Source organism: Chelmon rostratus, chromosome 6, assembly GCF_017976325.1.
Source record: "Chelmon rostratus isolate fCheRos1 chromosome 6, fCheRos1.pri, whole genome shotgun sequence".
Classification (NCBI taxonomy): Eukaryota; Metazoa; Chordata; class Actinopteri; order Chaetodontiformes; family Chaetodontidae; genus Chelmon; species Chelmon rostratus.
Window position 1 is genome coordinate 17,428,099 of NC_055663.1, and position 27,054 is coordinate 17,455,152.

Sequence of the window (27,054 nt, forward strand, 5' to 3'; positions counted from 1 at the left end):
AGGTTCCTAGCACAAATGATGCACTGTGACTGGGATCTCATTCAGATTGTGGGTGATTGGGGAGGTCCATCCTATGTGGGGTGTCAAATTGCAGCATTCCTGTGGAAAATATAACATACAATGTATCCTGACTGGAATCTTAATTGGATTGTGGGTGATTGGGGAGGTCCATCCTGTGTGGGGTGTCAAATTGCAGCATTCCATCGTGACCGTATTCCAAAGCTTGGAGGTATCTTAACATTCACAATAAGAAACAGAACTAGAAAATTCCCTCTGGGAAATTTTGAAAGGGACACGGTGTGTGTTTAAGCCGACAAAATTATCTACGTTTTAAAGTTTGAATGAAGTCTCTAGGAGAAACTATGGCGAAGCAGCGGACAATTGAAAAAGGCTGCAGTTTGAGTAAACAGCAGATATCAGAGGTAGTCAGTCCCTGATTAATGAATTGCTCTCAGCTGTGCCTGTGGGTTCAGCTCAGAGGTTGCCATGACAACTTGAGTGATTAGAAGCAGGCAGTATGCAGAGAGCAGGCAGTATGCAGTGAGATTTGGGTTCTGCGCACCTCCTAACCAAATCCCCCCCAGGAGAGAGAACCGTACCTCCTATCAGAGTGTACTATAGATCATCGGACTCCCGAGACCTTCCTGAGTCCGAATATCATCTCGTTTTATTCCTGAGACAACAACTTTTCTTTTTATGGCGATCTAAAGACAGGAGGCATTTCTGCTTTTCTCACAAAACAGCTCTGAATTTTTACATTGGAGTCAATGGAGAGCTGGAGGGAGCTGGCTGCACAAAAAGCCTCACTATTTAAATTCAGTAAGTCTCTCAGCTTTTTCAAAGACATCACAAGTTTGTCTACAAAAATATCCAAAAATTATGTGTCTCCTATTCACCGTTTGGATTTTACGGCAATTTTAGAAAACAATTTCAGGCGATTTCTTGCCGGCTGTCTCACTCTAAGTGATGACATCACCCACTCTAGGGGGAGAGATTCTGAGCATTTTTTGAGAAACTTTATGGTCTTCAGATGGTCGTAGCTCGAAAACCGTAAGAGATATCAAAAAATGTGCTGAGGTTCATTTTGAGCCGACAAAATTATCTACGTTTTAAAGTTTAAATGAAGTCTCTCGGTGAATGTATGCCTGAGCTACAGACGTTTGAAAAACTCCAATTTCAAGGTTTATTTTTTCGCCCGTCCCATTCATTTCTTATGGGAAATTTATCGCTGCGATAAATTTGAGAAAAGTAATAGCACACAGATCCCGATCAAACCGCACGTTTTGATATATAATTTGCGAGGGTTTTCTCAAAGCTGCGGGACGAGTTAAGGGACGAAAATTTGGAGGAGGATGAAAAATAATAACTAGAAAATTCCCCCTGGGAAATTTTGAAAGGGACACGGGGTGTGTTCGAGCCGACAAAATGATCTACGTTTTAAAGTTTGAATGAAGTCTCTAGGAGAAACTATGGCGAAGCGGCGGACAATTGAAAAAGGCTGCAATGTGAGAAAACAGCAGATATCAGAGGCAGTCAGTCCCTGATTAATGAATTGCTCTCAGCTGTGTTTCTGTGGCTTTCTCCTTGTCTGTCTCTGTTGATCACCTCAGCTGTCTGTGTCTGCTTCTCTCCTCTGCTTCATGTCTCTGTTAACATGAATTAATGAACTGAATCAATAAACATGAATGGAGCTAATGCGAACGGAGCTAACAGAGCTAACACTAACGGAGCGAACAGCTAACGGTGCGAATAGAATTCTGTCTGAATAATCATTGTGTTTCTTATTGTGAATATTAAGATACCTCCAAGCTTTGGAATATGGACAGGATTGTGTATATTTTCCCAAGGCATGCTGCAAATTTATCCACTTGCAATTGTTTTTTGGACTTCACTGCTGTCAACTTGTTTTTCGAATTATCTTTATTTTTCATCCTGTGATTGTCAACACACCTGCAAGCCTTGGAAGAAGGTCACTTTTTCTCACTGATACAGTTGTTGGAAGCTTTTTTTGCTCACTTGAGAGAGGTGTCAGACTTTTCTGTTTTATTTTCTTCTGGTTTTTATTTTGTGGTTTTATTTCCCTTTATGATTTGTGTCATTTATTTTTTTATGTTTTATTTTGTACAGACTTTTTCTGTTGTCTTTGTTTTGTGAATAATCATTGTGTTTTTTATTGTCAATATTAAGATACCTCCAAGCTTTGTAATATGGACAGGATTGTGTATATTTTCCCAAAGAATACTGCAATTTTATCCACCTACAATTATTTTTTGGACTTCACTGCTGTCAGCCTTGTTTTTTGAATCATCATTTTTTTTCATCCTCCGTCAAGACACCTGCAGGCCTTGGAAGAAGGTCTCTCTTGTGCTCATCTTCCCAAAGCAGCTTCCTCACTTTTCCTCACTGATACAGTTTTTGGAAGCTTTTTTTTATTATTATTATAAGCTATTTATTATTGTTGTTTTCTTCCATTGTTTAAGCACCTTTTCCCTGCACATTGTTTTCAGAAAAATCTTTTATTTTAAATGTTATTGTTAATGATATCCACTACATTCCTATGTCGAACTTGCATTTTGTTACTATATGTCCTGTTTCCTCCTGCTCTTTTTATCTTTGTCACTACCCAACTGGTTGAGACAGATGGCCGACCACCCAGATCATGGTTCTGCTTGAGGTTTTCTGCTTGTTAAAACGAGTTTTTCCTCGCCAGTGTCGCCACATGCTTACTGTGAGATAACTGGCTTTATGTAAAAGAAAAAAAAACTGACTTGTCTTTGCCTTGTGTGTGAATGTTTAGACTGTAGATCTTCTTTTCAGGTCAATGGGATACAAAGGAGGTTTTGTGGTTGAGGTCCTAACAACCCTTGTGTTGCGTGTTGTGTGTTGTGTAACAACCCATTTTTTTTATTTTCCTGACATTCTCTAACTTTTTGAACCTACTTACAATACTGTCTTTATTATTATTGTTGTTATCCATTTCAATGCTTCTAATGAATTTTTTTATTTAGACATATGGCACCTCGTGCAGAGGGGGTCCCTCTTCTCTTGTCTGGAGGTTTCTCCCAGTTTTTCCCCGTTAAAGGGTTTTTCTGTGGAGTTTCCCGATTTCAATTAAGTTTCAGAGGCTGAGTTTCATGCCTAGAAACTTAAAGAGCCTTCTGAAACAAACTGTCATTTTGTGCTGTATAAATAAAATGAATTTGAGTTTATTTGTTCAGTGTATATGTCCTTTCCATGTCTGCATACGTTTCTTCTGAGTGCTTGTTTCCTCCATAAAGAAAGTTGGACAACCTGGAAAAGCTAAACTGCCTGTATATGTAAAAAAGGCAGACTGTCACAGTGTTTGTTTATCTAGTTTTGTTTATGTTGTGATAGGACTGACAACAGTTCTTATCACAGTATGTTAATTTCTTGTAGGTGAATATTTTCCAGTTTAAAGTGTCACAGGAGCAACTGTTTAGAAGAAAAAAAACAATGTCTGCACACCAACATCATTTTATTACGTTTCATTGCATGACTACAAGCTCCAGCATACTGGTCGTGTTCGTGAAACTAAACATCTCTTGGAATTGTTTATATTTTGCAGTCATCTTACATCAGATACAATTCAGCATGGCATAACAGTGCAGTACTTTTCCTCCAAGGAAGGTATTCACATTACTTTATTGTGACTGTAAATATGTAAATTCAGAATAAAAAGCACATTACTCAAATACTTAGTACAAAAAATTAGAATGAGATATTGGTAATTGGTAATTAAAACTCCCTGAGAAACAATTTTAGTGTGTACATACTATACTTAAGATTGGAAAAACAAGCTATTTATTTTTATAATTTTTTTTTCCCACTGCTTTAAATGACCCACTCAAGATTTTTTCCAGAATCAACTAACTATGAACTATGAACTTCATTAGTTCCAACATTCTCCAGAAAAATCTTGCAATATTAATCCATCCAGCATCTTCAGATACCTTGATACTCATGTTTGCAGTATCCAACATACAGAGGCTCTGCTTGGATGCCACGCCTTGAGGGGAAAGGGAAGCACATGATCAGATCAGTATGTAATAAAGCAGACATTATGAGGAAGAGCCCAGTATCTTGTTGAACAGTGAGTTCTTTAAAGGTCCTGGATAGAGAAGATTAAGTACCTCAGGAGCTTGCAGCGAAAGTCCTGCAAACGAGGAAACGCCTTGTCCACACTGGAGGTCTGCTTCTCATCACTCCACAGCCTCTCTGCTGCAGCACTTGCCCTTGGCCTGTGATTTTGGGTGCAACCAGTGATTATTCATGCAATTGTTGCTGCACTTACGACATTAGATTGATTAGTTTGGTGATTTCAAGGGTTTTTTTAGTGTCATACCAAAGGCGTGGAGTGAGATTGGTGGCATCAACATATTCCCCCCACATGCAGACCTCACCCCCTATCACCAGCTTCTTCTGTTCTTCAGTACCTGTGAAGGGACGGTGAAAACATTTGCTTTAATAACACCACTGGTTTTAATTGAGGATAGGCTGATAATGAGTTTACTACCAAACAGAATCTTAACTCCATATTTTTCACACCACATCAATTCAAAACTCAGCAAATTCATCTTTAAATCAGCCTCTATAAATTGCAGTTCCCGATGTCAGCCCCTATCACCAGACAAGTACCACCACCAGCACAACACTGACCCAGATTATAATAGTATGTGATATTACTTGGCCATAGACACACCAGAGAAGTTCTGTGGCTGCACAGTGTAGTAGTTGCGCCAGTCTTGGCCATAGGAAATATGATTGATGTACCACGGGGCAGCCAGCAGGACCCTCATGCCAGCTTTGGTGATGCTGCTGAGCTCTTCCTTATATTTAGCTGGGACGCCCTTCCAGATGTGCAGCACTGTGTCCTTAGGAATCTGAGCAAGGTGACAAACAACATGCTGTCTTGTTTTTCTGTGCTATATTGCTACTGAACTGTCTGCCTGGTGTATCTCTGCACTCATTCATCTGTTTACATTTAGTGTTTTCTATTTGTGAAAATAGACCCACTTTAAAAATCCTGAATGAGCTTTTATCAACAAAGGCAAGCTTTTACAGAGACATGGTTTCCAGAATTTGTACGCCTCCAATGAGGCAAAGCATCTGAACTCTGGAACCCTGAAACTGTTTTTATGCTGCAAAAGCAAAACCTTCCCTTAAACTAAGCTGTTGATCAATTAAAAGCCTGGTCAGAATATCCTTTCTCTGCCATCTTAGAGCATGCTGTGCACAGTACATGATGGAACTAACCAAGGTGATTACAAGGGGAACTGAACTGTATAAATCTATGCTTGCTAACAAGTCATCTCCCATGACAAACTCTGAAAACATTTTTTTTTCTTTTACAGCCTTTTTAATTTCCATACTGGAGAGAGCATTAATGTCAGTTTCTACATCGCCACAATTTTTTCTCACTGAAATCACCGGCATGTGACACTATCCAAAGGCTAGATTACATAGTATATCAATATTTGAGTAATCTTAAATGCAATAATTTGCAAATTGCTTCCCCTTATCTGAAAAATGAATGCACCCAAACATGTCCTCATCAAACACCTGGATAGTGAAATGAAGCATGCTCTTATGTGACTGTGAAGTTTTGTAAATAATAGCATAATATTCCCAAAAATGTGCTACATTTCCACCAAAACCTAATTTTGAGTGTCATTGTAGGAGAAGCAGTCTTGAACAGCCTGTCACAGAAGCAAGATTGCAAGACACATTGATTTTTCTGCTATCTGGCTTGTCTGATGGCAGCAGCAGAGAAAATCTGTAATAGACCGTCTGCAGGTCAGGCCAGGAGCATGCATGTGTGAAAAGGCAGCAAAATGTCTTCAAAAGCGATTTTCTTGTTTGGTGGAGTATTGCGTACTTTGAGCTGGACTATTTAGTAATTTGTCACAGTGACACAGATTGTAAAACAAACACAGTCTGTTTTTGATAAACGTATATTTCCCTCTTTTGCTGGGCCTTATCTTTCATTGATGCAAGGAGCTTTGTAGAACAACTGCCAATGCCAATGTGTTTATACTTGTGTGTTTAGGGGAAGACTGTGCGTGTTAGCCATTGGGCTGCACATTGAACAGAACTGTGAGGTCCATAGCAAACACACCTCTCTGCAGCTGTGTCCCAGTTCCACACTAAATGCTAATTCTAAGTTAAGTACTGTTTGTTCACACTGAACATCAAGTGATTTAAAGAGTAAACTGATATACATGCTATGAGAATTTGTGTACAGTATATTCAGTATACAATTAGTATATCATATGGAATTGGGACACAGAGTATGTCTTTGCAAATCTGATGCATGGGCAACGGCATCACTGCCACCTAGTGGTATGAATACAAATAAAACACTCTTGCCTTAACAGTCAAAAATGTTTGGCCATGTGTATCCTATATTCTACAGGAAACCAAGTTTTACCTGTACGTTATTATGAGAGACAAAAACCACAGCAGATAGTACACATTAAACCAGCCACAGCACACAGGTTCTTTCCTGACCCTTGAAAGCGAGGGGCCACACAGTGTAGTAGCGGGCCCAGTTGTGTGTGGGTCCTGGCTGGTCCAGATACCACGGAGAGGCCAGAATCACTCTGAGCCCTGCTTTAGCCACCCTGCGCACTTCACACAGGTAACAGCCCTCTCTCCATACCTCCACCACTGATGGAGAGGTGCGCTGCAACACAGTGCTATAGACTATCAGACTTAAATGAACTGGCGGTGTGATACGTTAGCTCATCTTTCTCAGAAAATATACTTTTATTTGAAATGAAAAGTAGAAATAATATTTTTAGTCAACATTTTTTTTATATTGTTATGTAACAAAGAACCCAACTGTTTAATTAATTATGTTATGGTGAATTACTGAGCTGAAAAGAGCAGATTTCCCTTTTAAACATTACAAAACTTATTGTAATTTGAGCCAACAGCATGACAGTCAGCATCTTATAAGAAAACTTCAGTGATCCACCTGCTGCAGGAAAAATCAAGAACAACATAATTATGACAAATATTCTGACAAAATAAAGGCTACATGTTTAATATTTCAAAATTTAAACATCTCCCTCAGTAAATGCAGATACTTGGACATAGGATAAAATAGCTGACACAATGTTCAAAAAATAAATCAGAACAGGAACTAATACATCAGTACTTTTTAAAAATGTATCTACATATCTGCATCAAAAATTCAAAATATTAATGTCTGTCAATATGCAAATAATAGTGAAATTACTCTCCTTAAATCTTTATAATGCATCCTTGCACTTGCAGAAATAATGTTTAGAATCATATATTGAAGGACCCATGTGTACGATTTAGGGAGATCTATTGGCAGAAATGGAATATAATATTCAAAAGTATGTTTTTGTCACTGTATAATCACCTGAAACTAAGAATCGTTCTTTTTTTAACCTTAGAATGAGCTCTTTATATCTACAAAGGGCACAGGTCCTCCTCCAGGGAATCCGCCATGTTGCTACAGTAGCCCAGAAAAGACAAACCAAACACAGGCTCTAGACTGCACCATCCACGTTTTTCGTGAGTTCAAAGGTCACCGTAGGTGCTCCTACATGTGAGGGGTATTCAATTGCGTGCAATCTGCAACTTCCTACACACTGGTCCTTTAAACAATGTCAAAAAAGTATGTGAGGCTTTGTGAACATACAAAACATAGTTTTGTTTTATATCAATGCAATTTCCCAGCTTGGGATAAATAAAGTATATCTATCTATCTATCTATCTATCTATCTATCTATCTATCTATCTATTTATATCATAGAGATGTTATTTGTTGGGGTGTACTTACATGTTCATGGTAGTCAAACACATCCTGCCACACGATAGAGGTCTTGTTGAGAGCTGAAGTGATATTCACAATGCTGGAAATACAGATATTACATTTGTAACATTAATGCATTGGTTGTAGTGTTTCCATGAGCTTTAGACATTGTATGTTCCTCTTTACAACCTACTTCTCTATGTAGTATGCTTCCAGTTTGGTAAAGTCTGCTCCAAATCCCATCTTGCTCATGAATGCTCTGACATCAGGGTTGGATCTCCTATGGAAATAAGCAGTGTAATGTATCTACAAAAGCTACTTGGGATAACATATGTACTTTTTTATTTTTCTTTGAAAAGTTTTTTTTCTGAACAGTTTAATACAAATGCACAGACGTGTGTGTACGTCACACTGTAGTATCTGGCACTAATGGCTCAAAACCAGGAAACCCTGCGCCCTGTTCTTTAAATGTGGCTTAACTAATTCAGGCTGACATGCTGTTATCAGGCTGAATTAATCCTGGATGAAGTTATCTTGAGTAACAGTGTGCTCTTATTTTGAAATACAGGCAAAATGACTCGAGTTGGAAGCCATGAACAGCACTCATATGACTGGTTAGGTATTGATCATGAAATTGCAGTTATATGAGGAAGGTGTGTTGGGAAGCCTCCCAGCACCACTATTGCACTGGGGCAATAATGGACATTTTATGTGTGTTCAACAAATGTGTGTACAAACTTTTATTTTGTTGCATGTTTATCATACCTGCATGTGGGTGACTCCCCATTATGAAATGACGTAAATTGTAAATTATAGTGGTTAGATCAAAAGATTATATTGATTTCTCAATAACCTGCATGTTTTCATCTGAAATCATATTTATATAAACCTGCTTCCGTTATAAATCTAAGAAAGAGAGTCTTTTGTATATGAAAATCAGTACATGTATGGGATTTACTCTTGATAATGCTCCAGCTAACTGTCAATGAGACTGCACTTCTGCAGGTTTGGGCTTAAGGACTTGTTGCTGTGAAAACAGATTAGTCCAGATTAATTTCAAACCAGCATTGAAGAACCAAAAGATCTAGAATGATGTCAAATCGTCTGCACTCTAATCTCAGCAAATGAGTTATCCACGTATGAAGAACGGGGCCCAGGTTGAAATCATTTACAGTCAGTAGGTTTTAAACAATCTGTCACATTTCATTTTACCAGCAGGAAAAGTCAACCTCATCCCCTCCTAAGTGGATATAGGAATCGGGAAACACTGATGACACTTCCTTAAACAGTCTCGCCATGAACTGGTAGGTGGAGGGTAACGCTGGATTAACAGGACCAAACACACCTGAAGGGGTCCCCCCTCTGTAGCAGGGAGTCAACAGGTCAGACTGTCCTGGGGAATAAATGATAATCAGATTTAGCTCAGCATTTTTGCTTAAACGCAGTTCTTGCATTGTCTGCTGAGTGCAGGCTTTTGTTGCCTCTGATGAAACCATAAGACTCCTCCAGATAAGAAGTGAGTCAAGCTCAAGATTCAGCTCATTGCCATTTATAGTCTTGGCTTACAGGTTTAGCAGACAGGATTCCTGTTGGACAAAAGCAGGCATAATGCCAAGTGCTTTATGTGTTGACGATCAAGGGGCTGAGATCATTTTGATAAAACAGTTGTTTTTGAGTACATGTGGCTCATTCGGTTTTGGGACTTTACCTTTTCCCCAAGATCTGGTGTGGCCGGGTGAATCAAACTCAGGAAGGACCCTTATTCCCCAAAGCCTGGCGTGTGAGATCACCCTTCTCACATCTGACTGTGTGTAGATGTGAGTCATCGGATGGAAAGCCCCCTGAATCAGAGCCAGAAGCCTTTGTTCAGGGTGGATGCAACTTTTCACTATTTTCCTACCTCATGAATCTTCTTGCAGGCCTAGTTAAGAATCTACGATAGCATAAAATAACCAAGCTTCATCTCTTGAAAAGCAGATAAAAAATGTCGACAGGGCATATTATAATGAATGAGAAGATTCACATGGTGCACATGACTTCAGGTGATTTATTCTTTCTCATTAGTTAACTTACATACCTTACTGGAAAGGTCTGGAAAAGTGCTGCTCTGGTACGGGAAGGAGGGGTCATCAACAATGTGCCAGTGAAACACATTGAACTTACTGTAGGCCATTGCATCCTACCAAGAAAGATGTAAGTTAATACCACTGATAACAAATGTGATCAATGCCACAGAGGGCTGAAGTTTATATTATGTTATCTGATTATTACCAGAGTTTTTAAAATGGTCTGCACGGGTAAATAGTGACGTGAAGTGTCCAACAAAATCCCCCTGAACTGAAACCGGGGGAAGTCTTCTATCTCAGTCTTGTTCACAAAATACTAAATGAAGAAAACCATAAAACATTTGATTAAATTGATGAATCCCAAACATCAAATAAGCTCAATAACCAGTTGAGATTGTGCATGCAAGAGGCAAATGGCTTCAGAGGCCTTATGACCTTGGAGTTTGAAAAACTCTGACTTACTGAGCCAAAATCATCTTGATACACCAGCTGACTGAAGGTCTCCAGAGCTGTGCTTAATCAGAGGATATATAATAAATGATCAGCAATCATTTTAATCTACATAGATTAAAATGAGTCAGTTATTAAATGTTGGGCAGCCTTAGAAATCCTGTGCAGCGTGCTAAAGAGGCTTTCATGGAGCCTGGCCTTTCCTTTGCTAACTGTATTGCTGCATTCTACTGTATTGTTCACACATGTACCCATTTTCTTTATGCGTGTTCTTCTAAAATGTAGAGGCTACAATCACCTCTAAGAGCACCCCACACGGTTTCTGCATTCAGAGATGCTCGCCCCACAGAGACACTCAGGTTGTCTGGAACACAGATAGGAGCAAGTTATGTAACGCATCGAATCCCATCAGTTGGGACAGCTGTTGCAGCCGTGAGCGTTATGTGTGGTGGTCTGGGGCTCAGGTAAATGTGTTGATACTTACATCTCTCGGAAGAGTCCTCGTTTGGGTAACCCTCACAATCATCGCGGTCAACACTGAGCTCAGCAGTAAATGGCTTATTCTCACTGAATTGCAGAACACCATTTGCTGCAGGTCATAAAAGTGAAATTATCACAGTCACTGGTTGCTGGGTGAAAGCTTTGTTGAAGTGCATACACTGACATGTTGACAATGTCACAGTCACACCGCCGTTATTCTACATCCTGTGTTATTTTCTGAAACACAAACATGAGGCTGTACTCCGCTCTATTGTCACTGTGGGTGTTTAGAGTAGGTAGGCCAACCTGACTGATGAACTGCTGTCTCTACAAAGCCCATTGATCTACTTTAAAAGCCAACATAACAAACAGCACATTCAAAACAGTGAGCCCTTTGCTCTATATTTTGTCCATAATAATGCAGTCTTACACGTACAGATCACCAGATCGTCTACCCTCAATGCTCACAGTGATTTCACATATATGTTATATATAGTTTATACATTTTATAGTGGTGGCATACAAATAGCTAATTCTGGTCCTGTGTAATAAAATGAAAATTATCACAGAAACATGAAGCGCCTTTGTGAGTTACCATTTTTGTTACTGGACCTTTTAAGGCTTAAAATCTTACTTTCGTTTCACCATAGTCTTGATTCAACCTCACTGTATCACCTACCAGATGTATAGTCTGGAAAAATAAGAGAAAAATATCTCTTGAATGCAGCGTCCAGAACAGAACAGCCCTGCTGTGCGGCTGATTGTCTTCCGTAACCAAAGTAAAAAGCCTGCGAGTTCAAAGGGTATCGCTCCGCCGAGGAGGTGAAAACCTGCGGCAATGGCCACACTCCCGCCACTGTTTGTAGGCCAGAGTGAAGGATAATTAATAACAGCAAATGCACATTTGGACGACTGTTTCGTCCAGAACTGACCATATACATGAAGTCCATTTTCCTCTGCCCGATGCCACTGTACTGTCAAACTGTGTCAGGTGCCTCAAAGCATTCAGTCACATGACTGGGGCCACGAAGGTGGGTCGGTTTTTTTAATTTCTTACTTTTTTTTTCAAATCGAAAGGCGTTATTGCTTCAAACCGTTTGTACATTTTGCATGTACACATTTAGGAGACGTATCATGTGGGTTTATGATATATTTTTGTATCGTTCATAGCTTTTCTGCTAAATAACTCACAATTGAAATATGAGTGTTGTAGCAACTGAGGCAATTTAAATCGAAACTGTGGGGGACAAAAAAAATAGGTTACCATGAAGTACGGTACTAGGCTCGTATGCATGTATTGGCTGATAGCTGTTTTACGTAGTCAAACACCTGGATGCAATGTCACAATCGTAACTTTAGCTGCAAGTGTTTAATTTGGACGTTCAAGAATTAGTTATGTGTATTTTTTTCAATCGCTTTGAAACATTAATGTCAAAACAACGTGCATTAAAAGTACAATTACTGTTAGGCTATTATTCAATTTGTTTCAATATATATTTGGTCAGGCGCGAACAAGTGCACAGCACAATGCAGAAGAGGTGCCAACAAAAAAATCATTTATAAATGTTAAAAAATAAGGGATGAAAACAAATTAAATTAATGCGATGAGAGACACATAGATATTCTAAATAAGTTTAAAATAAATACAGTTTTTTTTTTTTAGATTTTCTTGTACAGCCCATCTGACGTAAGGCCGGCGTCAGTTGGTGACGCTGTGTCTCTTTGTTGGCTTAGCAGCGGCGACGTTTTGTTGTTATTTTCGCTGCAGCTGAAAAACAGGCTCGGATAATTTTGGTTTTCGTATTGTTCCGCAATCAACATTTCGCATACCGTAGACGTTTAGGTGTGCTTGTCACAAGTTGATAACCACCCTAGGAATGGACTCAGACGAGGGTTATAACTATGAATACGACGACGAAGAGGAGGAATGTAGCGAGGACAGCGCCGAAGAGGAGCCCGAGGACGACACCCTGGAGCTCGGAGAGGTGGAGTTGGTCGATCCCGTGGTGGCCGCCGGAGAGCGAGATGAGTGCGGCGACACTGGTGGAGGTGGCCACGGTCCCGGTGAGGAAGAGGAGGAGGACTACCGCTTCGAGGTTTTGACTGCCGAGCAGATCCTCCAGCATATGGTGGAGTGTATCAGGGAGGTCAACGAGGTCATCCAGGTAGGTATTTTGGTATGTCAGCGTCAGGAAAGACCGGGGTCCAGGCTTGGGTGAAGCGTAAACAGGCCTTGGACGTTAGCTTAGCCGTTAGCCTTGTAGGAGTAGTTTACTTGCTGGAAGTTGGCACTTTCACAACAGTGATAAATGTACACTCCTTTCCCCCCTCAATTACGCTTTCTTTTGTACGTGTAGCATTTAAAATTCAGATACAGTACGCGTAAAATGTGTACAGTTAAGTTTCAATTTCCATACGAATTTTGTCCAGGAAGTAGTCTAATCCCTATTGAGAAGTTGGCAGCAACGTTTGCTAAGATGATGTTAGCTTGCAAGTTAGCTAGCTTGCTAACTAGCCAACTGTAACCGTTAACCTAACACCTCACCGGAAAAGCCTAACGTCTTTAGTTATAGAATTAGAGAACTGCTAATTCCTACTTGTCTATAGTCCGAGTGCATTAACCAAGCAATCGAATCTTAATGTTACAAAATGTGTAAAATAACATTAGCGTTGGCGTTATTTTAATGTTGGATGAAAGGCTTGGTCATCGAGTTGGTTAACGTTAGCAAATTACATGCTAGGTCACTTACGCTACGTTTAACAAGCTAAATTATCATGACTTTCAAAAACTGTCCACATGGATCATACGAACGAACGTTATAATTTGGCAAGAGCTATGGTTTAGATTAAATCAAGGGAAACTCGGTGGAGCCCTTCGGCTTATCGTCAACTTGGGCCTCCATTTCCTTTCACTTAACTACAGTTAGGTACAGCATAAAGTAGAAAGTGGTCTTGGTGTCGATGTCACCATTTAAGCTTCTAAGAAATAGCGTTGCATTTTAAACAAGAAAGTGTTTCTGAGTGTTATCGTTTCACTATTAACGAGCCCTAAAACTAAAATTGGTAAGATATCAGTACTGTGGATACAGTACAGCGGCATAGCAGTTGTTTCCTCAGCATACACAACTGACATGGTGATTCTTCTAAAAATAGTATTCAGCTCTACTATGTTTAATTTTCACATTTTGCAAGTAAATAATTGCAGAAGGATGTACTGTAACTGACAAAACTAGCATGAACATTGTCCATGGCTATACTAAGAAATATTTTTTAATAATTTGCCTTTCCCAGGAACACCTCTCAGTAGCTCAAGTCAGTTGAAGAGCATCACAAACTACAGCCTCTTAAATTGGTTTAAAAAAAATCACATCTACACTTCTCTATCAACATCAACAAAGACTTAGCATTTTAGCTTTCATATTGTGGTAGGAGTTATTGCACTGCTGTTATATTAGGCTGCATTAGTTTTAGCTGGGTGGACCTAAGAAACGTGCAGCTGAGTATGCTGCCATTTAACTTGTCATGCACTATTGAAACATTGGTATCAATGTCATGATTTGTTCTCTTGATGTACATCCAGCTTTAATTGCAGATGGTTGTTATCCAGGAACCATTATGCTTTCTGGCAGTTCATCCTTTTTGGCCAGTTTGTCTGTTTGACATTTGGATGACAGCATGTACGTACATGTGGCTGTAGGAATCTCTCACAAATGATTGCATAAATGAAAGCCATACATAATGCGTTGAATAAGTGGTATATAAGTGATGACTAGGACTGGGTACTGAACTTTGATCGAATCACCATGATACTATCTAGTATGGAAAAATGCCCTGTCATTCGGTACCAAATTTAGATACCTAAGGAGTAACTCTCATCAGAGTCAGTTTTATAGCATGCTTTTACCAAAGCTAAATATTGCTGGTGATTGGTTGTCTAACATACCACGTCATAGAAGCATGCAGAAAAAACTCTTTTACATGCGACTTGTTAGCTAGCCAATGCAGCTAACTTGTACGTGCCTGTTTGTAAGTCAGTTGACCATATAGTCCAGCAGCTCATCATCTCCTCACCACCGCAGAGATGGATGACATGGAGCCCCATGCGGACAGTGTTTCTGGCGGAAAACACTGTGTTGCTTGGAGACCGACAGATAAAAGGAGTGAAATGCCCTGAAGTTGGATTAGGCAGACTCTTCTGCCTGCTACAAAGGCATATCGCCACCCTCTAGTGTTTTGTAATTAATGCTTCTTTTGACAGTTATTTCCATTGTTTGTCTAGTCCGGTACTGTACAGATATTCCTTCAGTTTCACCATTTTAGTCCAGTTTCCAGGTTAAGTAAAGTACGCAGAGAAAAAAAACTGTTTCTCTACCTGCTCCTAGGTCACACACACTTCATACGTATCATTCAACACCATATTGTGTCAATTTCCCTGTGATTCCCACCCCTCATCACACCAAGATGGAGTGAAGTAAATGTGTGTACAAAGAAGTACAGCGACACAATTTGCTTATCCAATCTTGTAATTGCTGAGAGCAATCTCCAGTGATTTGCTTAAACAGTGGAACCACACTGTACCATACTGTATCACTGTACGATAATGTTGGCGTTGGATGCGAAGGAGTTCTTGCATGCAGTATACAAAATATGTTTTTACTATACTGCATCATCATACCTAGGTATTCCAGGGAGACCCCCGAATGCCTGTAACCATAGTGACACGGTTCACATCAATGTTGTGACCTCAGTTGCTAGACTTAATTTATTTTTATCACAATTTTCTGTTTGTACAGTAAAAGGTGAAAATTAGTTTGTTATACATATGATATCCCATCATCAACTTACGGTGTTCTATTACAAGGATTAGTCCGTTAACAATGTAGAGTGGATAGGGGAGTAGATTTATGTTATTTCTGCTGGAACAGCTTTTCAAGAGTTCGAGCGTCATTGTTCTTATTCCACCATACTGCTCTCACAAGCAAAAAACGTTCAAATACAATGCAAAACAATTTTTTTGTCCCATGCCGGAAATTTCACTGCTCGAATGCAGTGAGCCTGTTGGCTAGAAACGACCAATGGATGTTTCCCCTGATATGATATGAGTGGTTCTGTAATTATAGACAGACATGTGTGAGGGGCTTGTACATATGTTGTGTATATGACAAAGTAGAGTCAGACTGTCTTATATTTCAGGTTGGGTTAACTGCAGTAGTTTTGCTTGTGATGAAACATTTTCAACTTGTGCGGACACCACCTTTGACTAATACGCATTTCTTTCCGTCTTTCCATTGACTTTTAATGCCACCTCTAAAATTTGTTGCCTATCTTATAACTTTACTGTAGAGCGTCATCAAATATGGCAAATCGTGAACTCAAGCTTGGACCTTGTCTCCCCTGCCTTTCCTGACTCTCTTCTGCGGTCCACGTTTCAATACAAAATGAGGATTATAAAACAAATTTGACTGATATCTCTCTACATTACTATATGGACTTATCGACTAGAATTTATGCCACGGTGCATTGAAACTATTCTGGTGACTCTTGGTGGCCCAGCACTTTACTTATCAACAAAGTTCACTTTCAAATGTGGCACTGGCTTGATGATATTAGTAAGTGACTTAAGCCAACTTCAGCTGCAGGTAATAACTTCATTGTTTCAAATTAGGGATGCACCAATCCAACTTTTTCAGTTCCAATACCTAGGCTTTGAGTATTGGCCCATACTGGGTGCAGCTCCAATACCAGCATTTAATTAATAAGTTGTTTGCCTTACAGTGTGGAAGAGGCTTGGTTCATCAGGCTTGAACTTAAAAGACTTAAACACTGCTTTCCTAACTTTATTAAACAAAATCTAACAAATAAATACATAGATATAAGTGTACTGGATTGTTATTTTTTAACAAAATTCTATCCGATCCCAGATTGGCCCATGGTCCCTGATACCCGATCCAGCTATCAGTCAGTAATGGAATGATATCTGATACTAGTATCGGTTTTAGTGCATCTCAAATTCAACTGCATTCCACCTTCATTGGGTGCACTTTGCTCTGAATGGATAAATGTACCCAATGTTGACTAGGCAATGATAAAATGCTAAAAAATATTTTACAGAATGTTATTTGGTCGTTTCTGCTCAAGAAAGTCAGAAAGGATATCAAGAAGAGTGTGCATAATAACGTGTAGAAATGACACGCAGAAGAAACAGTTGTGTTTGTTACACCTTTGTGTTTGACATATCCTCACTGGTATTGCAGTGCCGCACAGGATGGTGCACTTCTATGGAGCTGTCCTGTTATATTAACATTGTTGCTTACATGTTTCAAATAAAAATGCCAATTGGAGTAAGGGAATGAAGTGAATGTATTTGGTGGAACTTTTCCATTAAATTTTTTTGTGGAGAGGTTTCTATTTGGTTTTGTTGCAGGATGTCACATGTCAGGATCATCAGACCTTAATCAGTTAGGCTGACAGTACATGCCAAACAAAATGGAATTTAATGTGTTTTGTATCAGCTAAATGGCAGGTTTTTGTCATGAAAGTGAAGCGTCACATTTGGTTTAAATAGCTGCAGTATGTGCGGGCTGACCAGTTATACTTGCAGTCACAGGCAATGGAACACTGGTGTGTGTGTATGTGTGTGTGTTGTTTTTTTTTTTTTTTTTTTTTTTTTAACATGTATTTAGAGTTCTGGTTTATTGTGTGATAAACAGCAGCCATTTTGCCTATCAAATGTCTACAGACACAACCGAATACAACGGTTCTAGTATTTCATTTGAAGTATACTGCCGGCCTTAGTTGCTTAATCTAAAGTCTAAACTGAAGTCTAAACTACTGTGGATAGGAAAAATTGAAACCCCTTGTCAATAAATGCAATCCAGTGGAAAAGCCCTGCTGTGAATTTTCTCTTTGTGAATCTTTTTTCAACAAATTTCTTTAGATCATGGCAGAGAGGAGTTGACTTCTATGGCTGTAGTTTGTGGTTGTATTTTATTGAGCTGTATAATAATAGGAGTAGAATTGTGGAAATACCAATAAATGGGTTTTCCATGTCAGATCTTCCCTAATTGTGAGTTGTTGTGAGTTGTTGTAAGCTGGTAGTAGTTAAATTTAAACTTAAAGTTTATTTCTGACCAACAATTTCTCGTTCCTCTAGAATCCTGCAACAATAACACGCATCCTTCTCAGCCACTTCAACTGGGATAAAGAAAAGCTTATGGAAAGGTAAGAATCTCTGAAGTATATTCTTTATTTGCCACTTTATATTTGTGTTAGCTGAAACTTGACTGGGAGATCTCATGTGTTTATGTATTTTTTAACATTTTTTTGGTCTTTATTTCTGCAGGTATTTTGATGGTAACCTTGACAAGCTTTTCTCCGAGTGTCATGTCATTAATCCCAGCAAGAAGCCTCGGATCCGTCCTCCAATCAACACTAGATCATCGGCACAGGACATGCCTTGTCAGATCTGCTATCTGAACTTCCCCAATTCTGTGAGTCCCATAATGACACTGGCATTGTGTTACACTAGCTGATTGTGTGTTCAGATCTAAGTTGTGGTTGGACACTAAAGCTGTGCCTTGCCTTAATACCACAATGGAGATTTAAGACTCATTTTAACTTGCATATGGGGACCCTTAACTGAGGCAGCGGTACAGCCAGTCCTTTTACAAATATTCCACTCTGTCTGACTTGACATCATAAAATATGATCGCATTATCTGTTTTTAATTTCCTTATCTGGTATTAAGATAAATATTCTCTCATACCATCTCTAGCAATCAATATAATTCTGTGAATGTAACTTTTAAAGATTAAGAGAAAAGTTTTGCTTTGCAGGCTAAAAGTTGTGTGAGTTACCCACCAGTCATGATATTAACGCCAGTTATTAGCTGAGACTTTGCACACTGTAATAGGGGCAGGCAACAAGGCCCAAGTGTTCTATCTTATCTCATGGTAACGGTATATATTACAATACATTATTGTTCTGTAAATTCAGTTACAGGTTTAAAATAACCATGCCCTTTTCTGACTCCAAACCATGTCCATGTTATGTGATAGAAGCTGCACCACTTTCAGAAACAACCCTCAACCTGACTCAACCTTGGGTTGGTCAGGTTGCCTCTCACATCACACGAGAATGTGGGAAGCAGTCCTGCTGCCCAAATCACGTTACCTTGCGAGCCAGCTGGATTTGCAAGATCATGCGAGAATCCAGCCCTGATTTGCTACACTAAGGGGCTGCTCCCATGGTGAAAACGGTATTGCTAAATCTGCACTGGTGGACACATTTCTACTGGCGCATGGTGAACACTGTCATATCCCCTGACCCTAGGAATCAGAAAGCTTTCTATTAGTTGCTGGCTTTGCAATTTGGGGTCGGGTAAGAGAATGTCAGGGCATGCAGGGAATAAAAATACTTTACTTAGTAAATTGTTCCTATTAAGTAATGTTTATTAATGCAAAGGACGGAGGGGAAAACTGTCTTGAAAGTGTTATATAACTCAAATAGAAAGCTGAATGCTTCTATACTCTTCTTATTTACTCTCCTAGCAATGCTGTACCATTTTGATAGAAAATACAGAATGCGTGCCCTAAAGATGGTAGAATTTGTATCCCTTCTTGACCCAGCAAGTCTAGCAAGTGCCACTTGGTAGATATTGCTATATATTTCACTCTCATTGACTCTGTTTAGTGTGGATGCGACCTAATCATGCACGGTTACATACAGTGTTGCATGTATGTATGAAGTGGTGGAGGAAGTGTAACTGTGAGCCATTCTGCCAGACATCCCCATTGCCATTAAAACCTACAGGCTGATGCCGTGATACCAGAACTTACCCTAACATTGTAGTAGACCAGGTGATCTATTCATGGCTATCATGTAATGACGGACATTGGTTATTTTAACAAGGCAATGCTTCCTATGGTAGTGGAAGAATCATCCAGTGATTATTGAAACTGGTATCTTCCTCTGGCTACTGCAGCCTTTCCATTCAAATTTGACCTGTTTATGGACCCTATTTTCCCAAGCACATGCATGCTTAGAATCTTGTGATCATAAACGTCAAATTTACTAGATGCTTCCCTGTCTTACAGTATTTTACAGGCCTGGAGTGTGGACACAAGTTCTGCATGCAATGCTGGGGAGATTACCTGACCACCAAAATCATAGAGGAAGGAATGGGACAGGTATCCACTAAGATTTGCTTTAGGATACAAGTCGCTGTACACTGTTTCCTATTAATAGCCATGTAACTAATGATTTGCCTCCTGTGTTGTCTCCCCAGACCATTTCTTGTCCTGCTCATAGTTGTGACATTTTGGTTGATGACAACACAGTCATGTGAGTATCTGTTTGTGCTTCTATTTCTTTCGATGTGTCGTTACACGTTTCCCAGCAGTGATCAGAATACATAGAATGACCCATCCTGGTAATGAAAAAAGCAGGAAACAAAAATTATTTGTCTTTTTTAAGACATGAAGAGTGTACAAGCTTCACTAACAAACTACTTGAGAAGTACATTTCTCTCTCAACTTAGTTAGATCTGCAGTGCTGAAATCTGCTCCATATGGCAATTCTTTCCAACACGCCTTGAAAAATTAAAAACATAATAAAACCCATACACTACGCAATTTGCTCATACAGTTCAATCAAATAATAAGGAACACAGAACTAAGTATTTTAATATAACGAATATCTTTACTCTAAAATAAGACATGCTTGCTTAATTTATATCATAGCTTTTTATCACATTTAACAGGAATAGAAACTTTGTCTTCTCAAACAAAGCTCTTAGTCCATGTCCATCTATTTACACTACTTTTCTACTTTACAATGTTGATGTTCAGACTGTTGTGTAATGAAATATACCTCCATTTGTAAGCATGAACACTAATCTGTTTTACCAGGTGTTAAGCTGACAGTAATTGTCTTAACCTACATTCTGATCTGACTGGCTAGCAAGGGACCTAGCCCTGAACAGTTTAGGGTGCAACACACAGCAGAAACATGCTCCCCATGTCTGTATTTAATTTCATGAGACTTAAACTCTTTGTTTTGTTATTATTTGTTTTTGGTAAATAGTTCATGTCAGCAGACAAATTCATATTCTCACTGTCATGTCAACTTCCAGTTGGTCAGGAAAATGTGTGAAATTGTGTGAAAACATTCAAACAAAAACATTTGTTTTCTGCATTCTTGATTGGAAGGTATGCACTGAATACGAAGGATGGAAGTTTATACCAAAGTCACCCATTTTTATGTCATGAAAGCTAATAAATGATCTGACTTCTCCTATAGGCGCCTCATAACAGATTCAAAAGTGAAGTTGAAGTACCAGCATTTAATTACAAATAGTTTTGTAGAGGTAAGCTGAGATTTTCTTCTTCTTAACAGTTTGTTGAAATGGAATATAAAGCCTTGGTTTTTGATGTTGAGTGGTTAGGTGATCCTGTACGCACTACTTAGAAAAGCAGGGACCTTCTTTGTACTGAAGCATCCATAAAACTATGAGTTGAAACTCTAACTCTCACTACTCCTTTAAGTGCAATCGACTGTTAAAGTGGTGCCCTGCACCAGACTGCCATCATGTCGTCAAAGTCCAGTATCCAGATGCCAAGCCGGTGAGGTGCAAGTGTGGCCGTCAGTTCTGGTAAGAGCTTGATGACAATGCTCTAACGTGTGTTAGACCATTTTGATTTGACTGTGACATTACTTTAAAGTTTACTCTCAGTTTAATAGTTTAATAGTAATCATTCATGTAATTTTGACCTGTAATGCATCCTGTTGGTGCAGCTTCAACTGTGGAGAGAATTGGCATGACCCCGTCAAGTGTAAGGTAAGCCAATCAGGAATATTTTATTACCATGCAGAAATATTAAACTGTTCCCCAATATCTTGAGTGAAATTCTGTTGATGTTGGCATTCATTTTCAACATGATTTTTTTGTACTCATATTGATTTTTTTTGTAGTGGCTGAGAAAATGGATTAAGAAATGTGATGATGACAGTGAAACTTCAAACTGGATTGCAGCAAATACCAAGGTATGGAATCAAAGTGGTCTTAGTTTTACCCTCTTGTCTGGTTCATGACCTCAGACATTTCAGCTGTAGAAATACTGATCATACTGTACAGTTATATACACACACAGACATATATATATATATATATATATATATATATACACACACAGTTAGATGTTTCATTAAAAAAAACAGTTTACCTAATTTTGTTAACATGTTTGTATGCTGACAAGTTGTGGTAAGTGTGCACATCTTACAGTTGTGACAACTGATCAGTCACCAGTCCTTCTTTTCTGTTTCACACTCCAGAACTCCAGAATTATGAAAGTCTAGATTTGCTGTCACTTTTAAAAATTGCTTCTTAAATCTAAACATCTACAAACTTGAAGACTTACAGAAATCATTACTCTTCTTACAGGAGTGTCCAAAATGCCATGTGACCATTGAGAAAGATGGTGGCTGCAACCACATGGTTTGTCGGAATCAGAATTGCAAAGCTGAGTTCTGCTGGGTCTGCCTGGGCCCATGGGAACCCCATGGCTCAGCCTGGTAAGAACTAATGGATTATAAAGTAATTTATGATGGTGTCACTTCTAGTGCCATATAGGTTTTTGACAGTTTTGTTTTCATTTCAAGTAAAAACTTCGTTTAAAATGTGAAAATCTAAATTTATCAATTCAAATATGACGTGCAATTCTCATGCCACTTTATGTCTAAATACACATCCATCATCTGCAATGTAAACGTGTAATGTGTGTTATGGTATTTAGGAGACATTGTTGATGGTTCTGACCAGTCTGTGACCTTTTAGGTACAACTGCAATCGCTACAATGAAGATGATGCCAAGGCAGCCAGAGATGCCCAAGAGGTAATGAATTATATCCCACTAATCCATTTCAAAACCTTTGCATGCTGCTATATTTGAATGTTTTGCATATAAGATGCCCTTCTTCAGTGTGCAACATTCAGCTGTATTTGCCACAGGTGCAACAAGTGTAATACCATCTGGGGCAGAAGCATGCCAAGTATTGCTTCCAACCCACGGCACTGGATGACACACAACATTTAGATAAGAAATCTTGAAAAAATGTATATAATTTGATACATACAGCAACAATTTTAAAGCCTGCAACAACATTATCAACAGAATTTCACGAGAATATGATCCACTCCAACTAATCAAACAAGTGACAGTTCCTCATGTTACCCACCTGTACACTGTTAAGAAGTTTATCCAAAACAGTGGATTCAGTGGGGTGGAAGCAGTACATGGAATGGCTGCTGCATTGGCCTGATAGTATATATCCACCACACCTCTGACAAACATGATTGATGGTTGCATACTGAAGAATGTTGTCTTTCCTGAAATGCCTGTAGGATATATTTCAACATTTCATTGTTTTGCTGATGATCCGGTACACAGGGTATTTTGAAGTCAACTTGCGCTTGCTTGAGCTCAAGCCTGTTCCATGTTGTGTGTGTGCAGCGTTCCAGGGCCGCCTTGCAGAGGTACCTGTTCTACTGCAACCGCTACATGAACCACATGCAGAGCCTGCGCTTTGAGCACAAGCTCTATGCTCAGGTCAAGCAGAAGATGGAGGAGATGCAGCAGCACAACATGTCCTGGATTGAGGTGCAGTTTCTGAAGAAGGCCGTGGATGTGCTGTGCCAGTGCCGCTCCACACTTATGTTCACATACGTCTTTGCCTTCTACCTCAAGAAGAACAACCAGTCCATTATTTTTGAGGTATGGTAAAAGGGAAGGTGTTGGCTCAAATGTCAAAGTGTGAGAAGCTGTTTTTTGACTTAAATAACTAGAGCTATTTTAGTATTGATGTAATTTTTATAAATACCTTACGTAAAACAGAAACATTAAATTAGGAATTTACCATTGTACTGGAATTGTGTTAGTAGTAAATCCTTAAGCAAGACTGAGATTAGAGGCGTTTTTAAAAGTTCTTACCAATCGTGAAACCACATCTGATTACACTAAAAGACATTTTTTTCAAACATGAGATTAGTAATAGAAATTATCTTAGTACATAATATTAGATGCTTTTGCCAGAGGGAGCTATGCACCACCTTTAGCTTTCTCTCATTCACACACACTCTCTTGACTGACATGACTTACGCCCAATGCTTCTCCTTGTCTGCACAGTTCGGTTTTTTCGCATTGTTGGGAGGGGCAAATGGGAGGAAATCAGCCCAAACTTCCTGTTGCCTGAGCTGGCTTACTGACATTTCTGTCTATTAATCTGTTACTTCTGTGGCATAAATATCATTTGGCTTTGATTTATCAGAACAACCAGGCAGACCTGGAAAATGCCACTGAGGTGCTCTCTGGCTACCTAGAGCGGGATATCTCCCAGGATTCCTTGCAGGACATCAAGCAGAAAGTACAAGATAAGTACAGGTCAGTGAAGGCTGAATCATTATCACTGCCTGCCACTTTTGCGTTTGTGTTTTCTTGGACTCTAAAAAATGTTTTGTGTCTATACAGATACTGTGAGAGCAGGCGAAGAGTGCTGCTACAGCACGTGCATGAAGGCTATGAGAAGGACCTGTGGGAGTACATTGAGGATTGAGGACACGTCCCAATGCAACGGACTCTTGAGTATCTTGACAAACTAGAGCGCTGATGCAATTTAACAGGGCAGCACGGGCCTTCTGCCGCCTTTCCTTTGGCAAACCAACCACTTTTGCATCATTTTTCCTGGATTTGTTTAACAAAATCTTCAAAGTAAATTATATTTAAATAAAAGGTAGAGTAATAAAAAGAAAGTGTACTACAGTATTGTTAGCAACAGAGTGGAGTCTTGAGAACGCAGAAATTCCATCTTAAACAAATACATCCTTTTGGCTCGTATTGTAACACCTCCCCTGAACTATCTTATTTTCCTATGTTTTTTGCTTGTGAATCTTTTCTGTTTTGATTTTGACTTTTGTTTTCCCATTAGTGTGAAAATGTTTTCAACACAGCTTTAATTGTCCTGACCATGTCTGCAATATGTGGTGAGATCCTTGTCTGGGTGGCTGAATGTTCATAGGCTGATTGCAACGGGGCAAAGACATTTCAGGGGGGAAAAGAAGAAAAAAAACTTCAAAAGAACAAATTAGCAAGTCTGTATTTTTCAATTTGTAAATAGTCCATATGCATGGAAGTTAAAGAGCAAGAGTGGCACGTGTTTGCATAATTTTGAATTTTTTGAAATATTTATTCTTTACCAATATTGAAAAAGGGTGTACTTTTGCAAAGTAGTTTGAGTCTGTTCACTCCCTCTGAAGTGTGTGGGAGCTTGGAGGTCTTTGGCAATAAAGCATTCGCCCTATCATCCCCAGTCTCTTCAGAGCAGTGCACAAGTTACACTTTATCAGTAACTCTAAATGGGGTTTGATAGAAAGAATTTCTCCTAGTTACCAACTGATCAGATAAAGGACTCAGTGAAAGTGCACAGCCGAGTTAGAAAACCAAGAACAGAAAAAGTTTTACAGTTTAAAGGTAAGGTAGAATGCTCCGGCCCCGTGTCCCTCTATTCTAACCTTATGCCGTACCCTCTTAGTTTTTTTTTTTAATTTTAGAGGTGTTAAACATTTAAAAACATTTACTAATTATTTGCAAGAGCCAAACTGAGTGACATTCACTCTTGTTTTTTTTTTTTCTTTTTCTCTCTCTTTCCCGACGTGGCTTGAGGTAGCCCTCTTAAAGCTTGCACCTTGGGGATTGAATGAGGGTAATAGAATGTACTGACAGCACAGCTTTGTAGTGCTGCTAATTGGGCTGGATCACAGTCAAACAGGGTCAGGCATTTGCATCACTCTAGGAGGGAATACTTGGATGGCATGGAGCTGATAGTGGCTGTGCCTCTTTGAAGAGATCTCTTACCTTGCAGTGAAACTGAACATTGCTTTGAACCAAGCTACACAGATGGCGTGATCCTTAGGCAGATGATGAACATAGGGCAAACTTCTAAAGGTTGTAGGGCTGTTTTATAACGCTGTTATGCTTTTGCATTAAAGACTGTATTTTTCGCACATGGGTTGAGGATTCGACATTGAAATGTCAGTGCCCCTCCAGGTTTTGCATTGTTCAATGTGGTGGTTGCTCTGGTTGTCAAGCTCTCTGCTTGTAAATGCTCGTTCATGTCTCTGCAGTATGGCAGTCTTCACAAGATTGACTGGAGGGGGACATGAATATACAGGCACTGATGCAAGTCAGAAGATGACACCAAAGTGTCAGCTTTCGTTAAAACACATCCTTTAATCCAGTTTCAGATCTTTGGGGAACTCTCCCACATGCTTCTTATGTGTTCAAACTTATTATTTTATCCTAGCAAATTATAAACTGTATTGTTTATTTGAATAAATGTCATGAGAAATCTCATTTTTGGGAGTACTGTGTGAGTCATTAGAGTAGGTTTGGTCTCAATCATATGAATTACCCAAACATCCATGATGCATTTCTGCGCTATGTATTTTGCGAAGTAGTGTACTACAGACCTTTGCAGAGTTGTGTCTTCCAGAATTGCGTGGAAATAATTTGGTAACTTTCATTGAATTATTTTGACTTTAGGCAAAATGTTAGCTTTTATGCACCACTTTACTTGCAGATTGTATGATAAAGATCAGGTGGTTGTTTGTATGATGTCACTTTTGAATTAATTTTGTCTCAAGTCATAAACCAATGACACAGGTTGAATGAATTACAAAAGATGGGCTATTTTCTCTAAGTTGTCTTGCAGGTAACACACCAGCTGTAGCTGTGATCATTAGGCTAATATGCTCTCCAGGGCTCACTCTGTTCTCATTGTGTCTGCTAGTAGTTCATGAACATTTCAACATAACGTTTGAAGTAACTGAAGCAGCTACTTACATTAAATTGAGACATCCAAAAACTTTTAATACTTTTCTACATATCTTTTCTTTATGCTATCAAAGGTGTTTTATTTCCTATTAGTGTAAAAATGTGGGAAAAATTAGTTGTCTGTTTTGGAGAAAATATTAAAGTGCAAAATGTTGCAAACATCGTTTTGGCATGGGTGGTTGTTTGATAATGGATGGATGGTGTTGTGGCAGCAGCCTTTTTCATTCAGGAAACTTTTCCCCACAATTAATAGCTGATGTGTTTTTAAACCGTGCTCTAAAACTTGTACAAGCTAAACCCATCACTTGAGAAACCGTTTCCAACTTAACACTTTATAGGGGAACTTGCAACTACACATTCTGCCACA

General features: G+C 39.1%; 2 protein-coding genes across 2 annotated transcripts; one reads left to right on the forward strand and one right to left on the reverse strand.

Annotated features, from left to right (window-relative positions):
* Nucleotides 1-3,591: 3,591 nt before the first annotated feature.
* Nucleotides 3,592-11,753, reverse strand: hexa (hexosaminidase A (alpha polypeptide)). The gene is made up of 14 exons (XM_041939191.1): nucleotides 11,483-11,753; nucleotides 10,808-10,912; nucleotides 10,622-10,687; nucleotides 10,336-10,382; nucleotides 10,079-10,189; nucleotides 9,885-9,986; nucleotides 9,516-9,648; nucleotides 9,020-9,200; nucleotides 8,001-8,087; nucleotides 7,835-7,907; nucleotides 4,721-4,901; nucleotides 4,364-4,454; nucleotides 4,152-4,259; nucleotides 3,592-4,027 (listed from the first exon to the last, which is right to left on the reverse strand). Exons 1-14 carry the CDS (start codon nucleotides 11,751-11,753, stop codon nucleotides 3,964-3,966), a joined length of 1,620 nt encoding a protein of 539 aa, XP_041795125.1. The 3' UTR covers nucleotides 3,592-3,963.
* A 783-nt stretch (nucleotides 11,754-12,536) lies between these two features.
* arih1 (ariadne ubiquitin-conjugating enzyme E2 binding protein homolog 1 (Drosophila)) lies at nucleotides 12,537-26,207 on the forward strand. Its single transcript, XM_041939404.1, has 14 exons — nucleotides 12,537-12,968; nucleotides 17,957-18,024; nucleotides 18,146-18,293; nucleotides 19,899-19,991; nucleotides 20,090-20,145; nucleotides 21,103-21,169; nucleotides 21,348-21,454; nucleotides 21,598-21,640; nucleotides 21,775-21,846; nucleotides 22,244-22,374; nucleotides 22,637-22,694; nucleotides 23,313-23,573; nucleotides 24,127-24,239; nucleotides 24,327-26,207. The coding sequence occupies exons 1-14, from the start codon at nucleotides 12,681-12,683 to the stop codon at nucleotides 24,409-24,411; spliced, it is 1,590 nt and encodes a 529-aa protein (XP_041795338.1). The 5' UTR covers nucleotides 12,537-12,680; the 3' UTR covers nucleotides 24,412-26,207.
* The last annotated feature ends 847 nt before the right edge of the window (nucleotides 26,208-27,054 follow it).

What these genes read in the sequence shown, in the direction of transcription:
- hexa (XM_041939191.1), bottom strand. Translation starts at nt 11,753, where the DNA reads ATGGACTTCATGTATATGGTCAGTTCTGGACGAAACAGTCGTCCAAAT. An exon ending in GCAGCCACAGAACTTCTCTG is followed by an intron (nt 4,455 to 4,720) that starts GTGTGTCTATGG and finishes GTCCCTTCACAG; the next exon opens with GTACTGAAGAACAGAAGAAG. An exon ending in AATCTCACTCCACGCCTTTG is followed by an intron (nt 4,260 to 4,363) that starts GTATGACACTAA and finishes CCAAAATCACAG; the next exon opens with GCCAAGGGCAAGTGCTGCAG.
- arih1 (XM_041939404.1), top strand. Translation starts at nt 12,681, where the DNA reads ATGGACTCAGACGAGGGTTATAACTATGAATACGACGACGAAGAGGAG. An exon ending in ATCTGAACTTCCCCAATTCT is followed by an intron (nt 18,294 to 19,898) that starts GTGAGTCCCATA and finishes CCTGTCTTACAG; the next exon opens with TATTTTACAGGCCTGGAGTG. An exon ending in AAAGTACAAGATAAGTACAG is followed by an intron (nt 24,240 to 24,326) that starts GTCAGTGAAGGC and finishes GTGTCTATACAG; the next exon opens with ATACTGTGAGAGCAGGCGAA.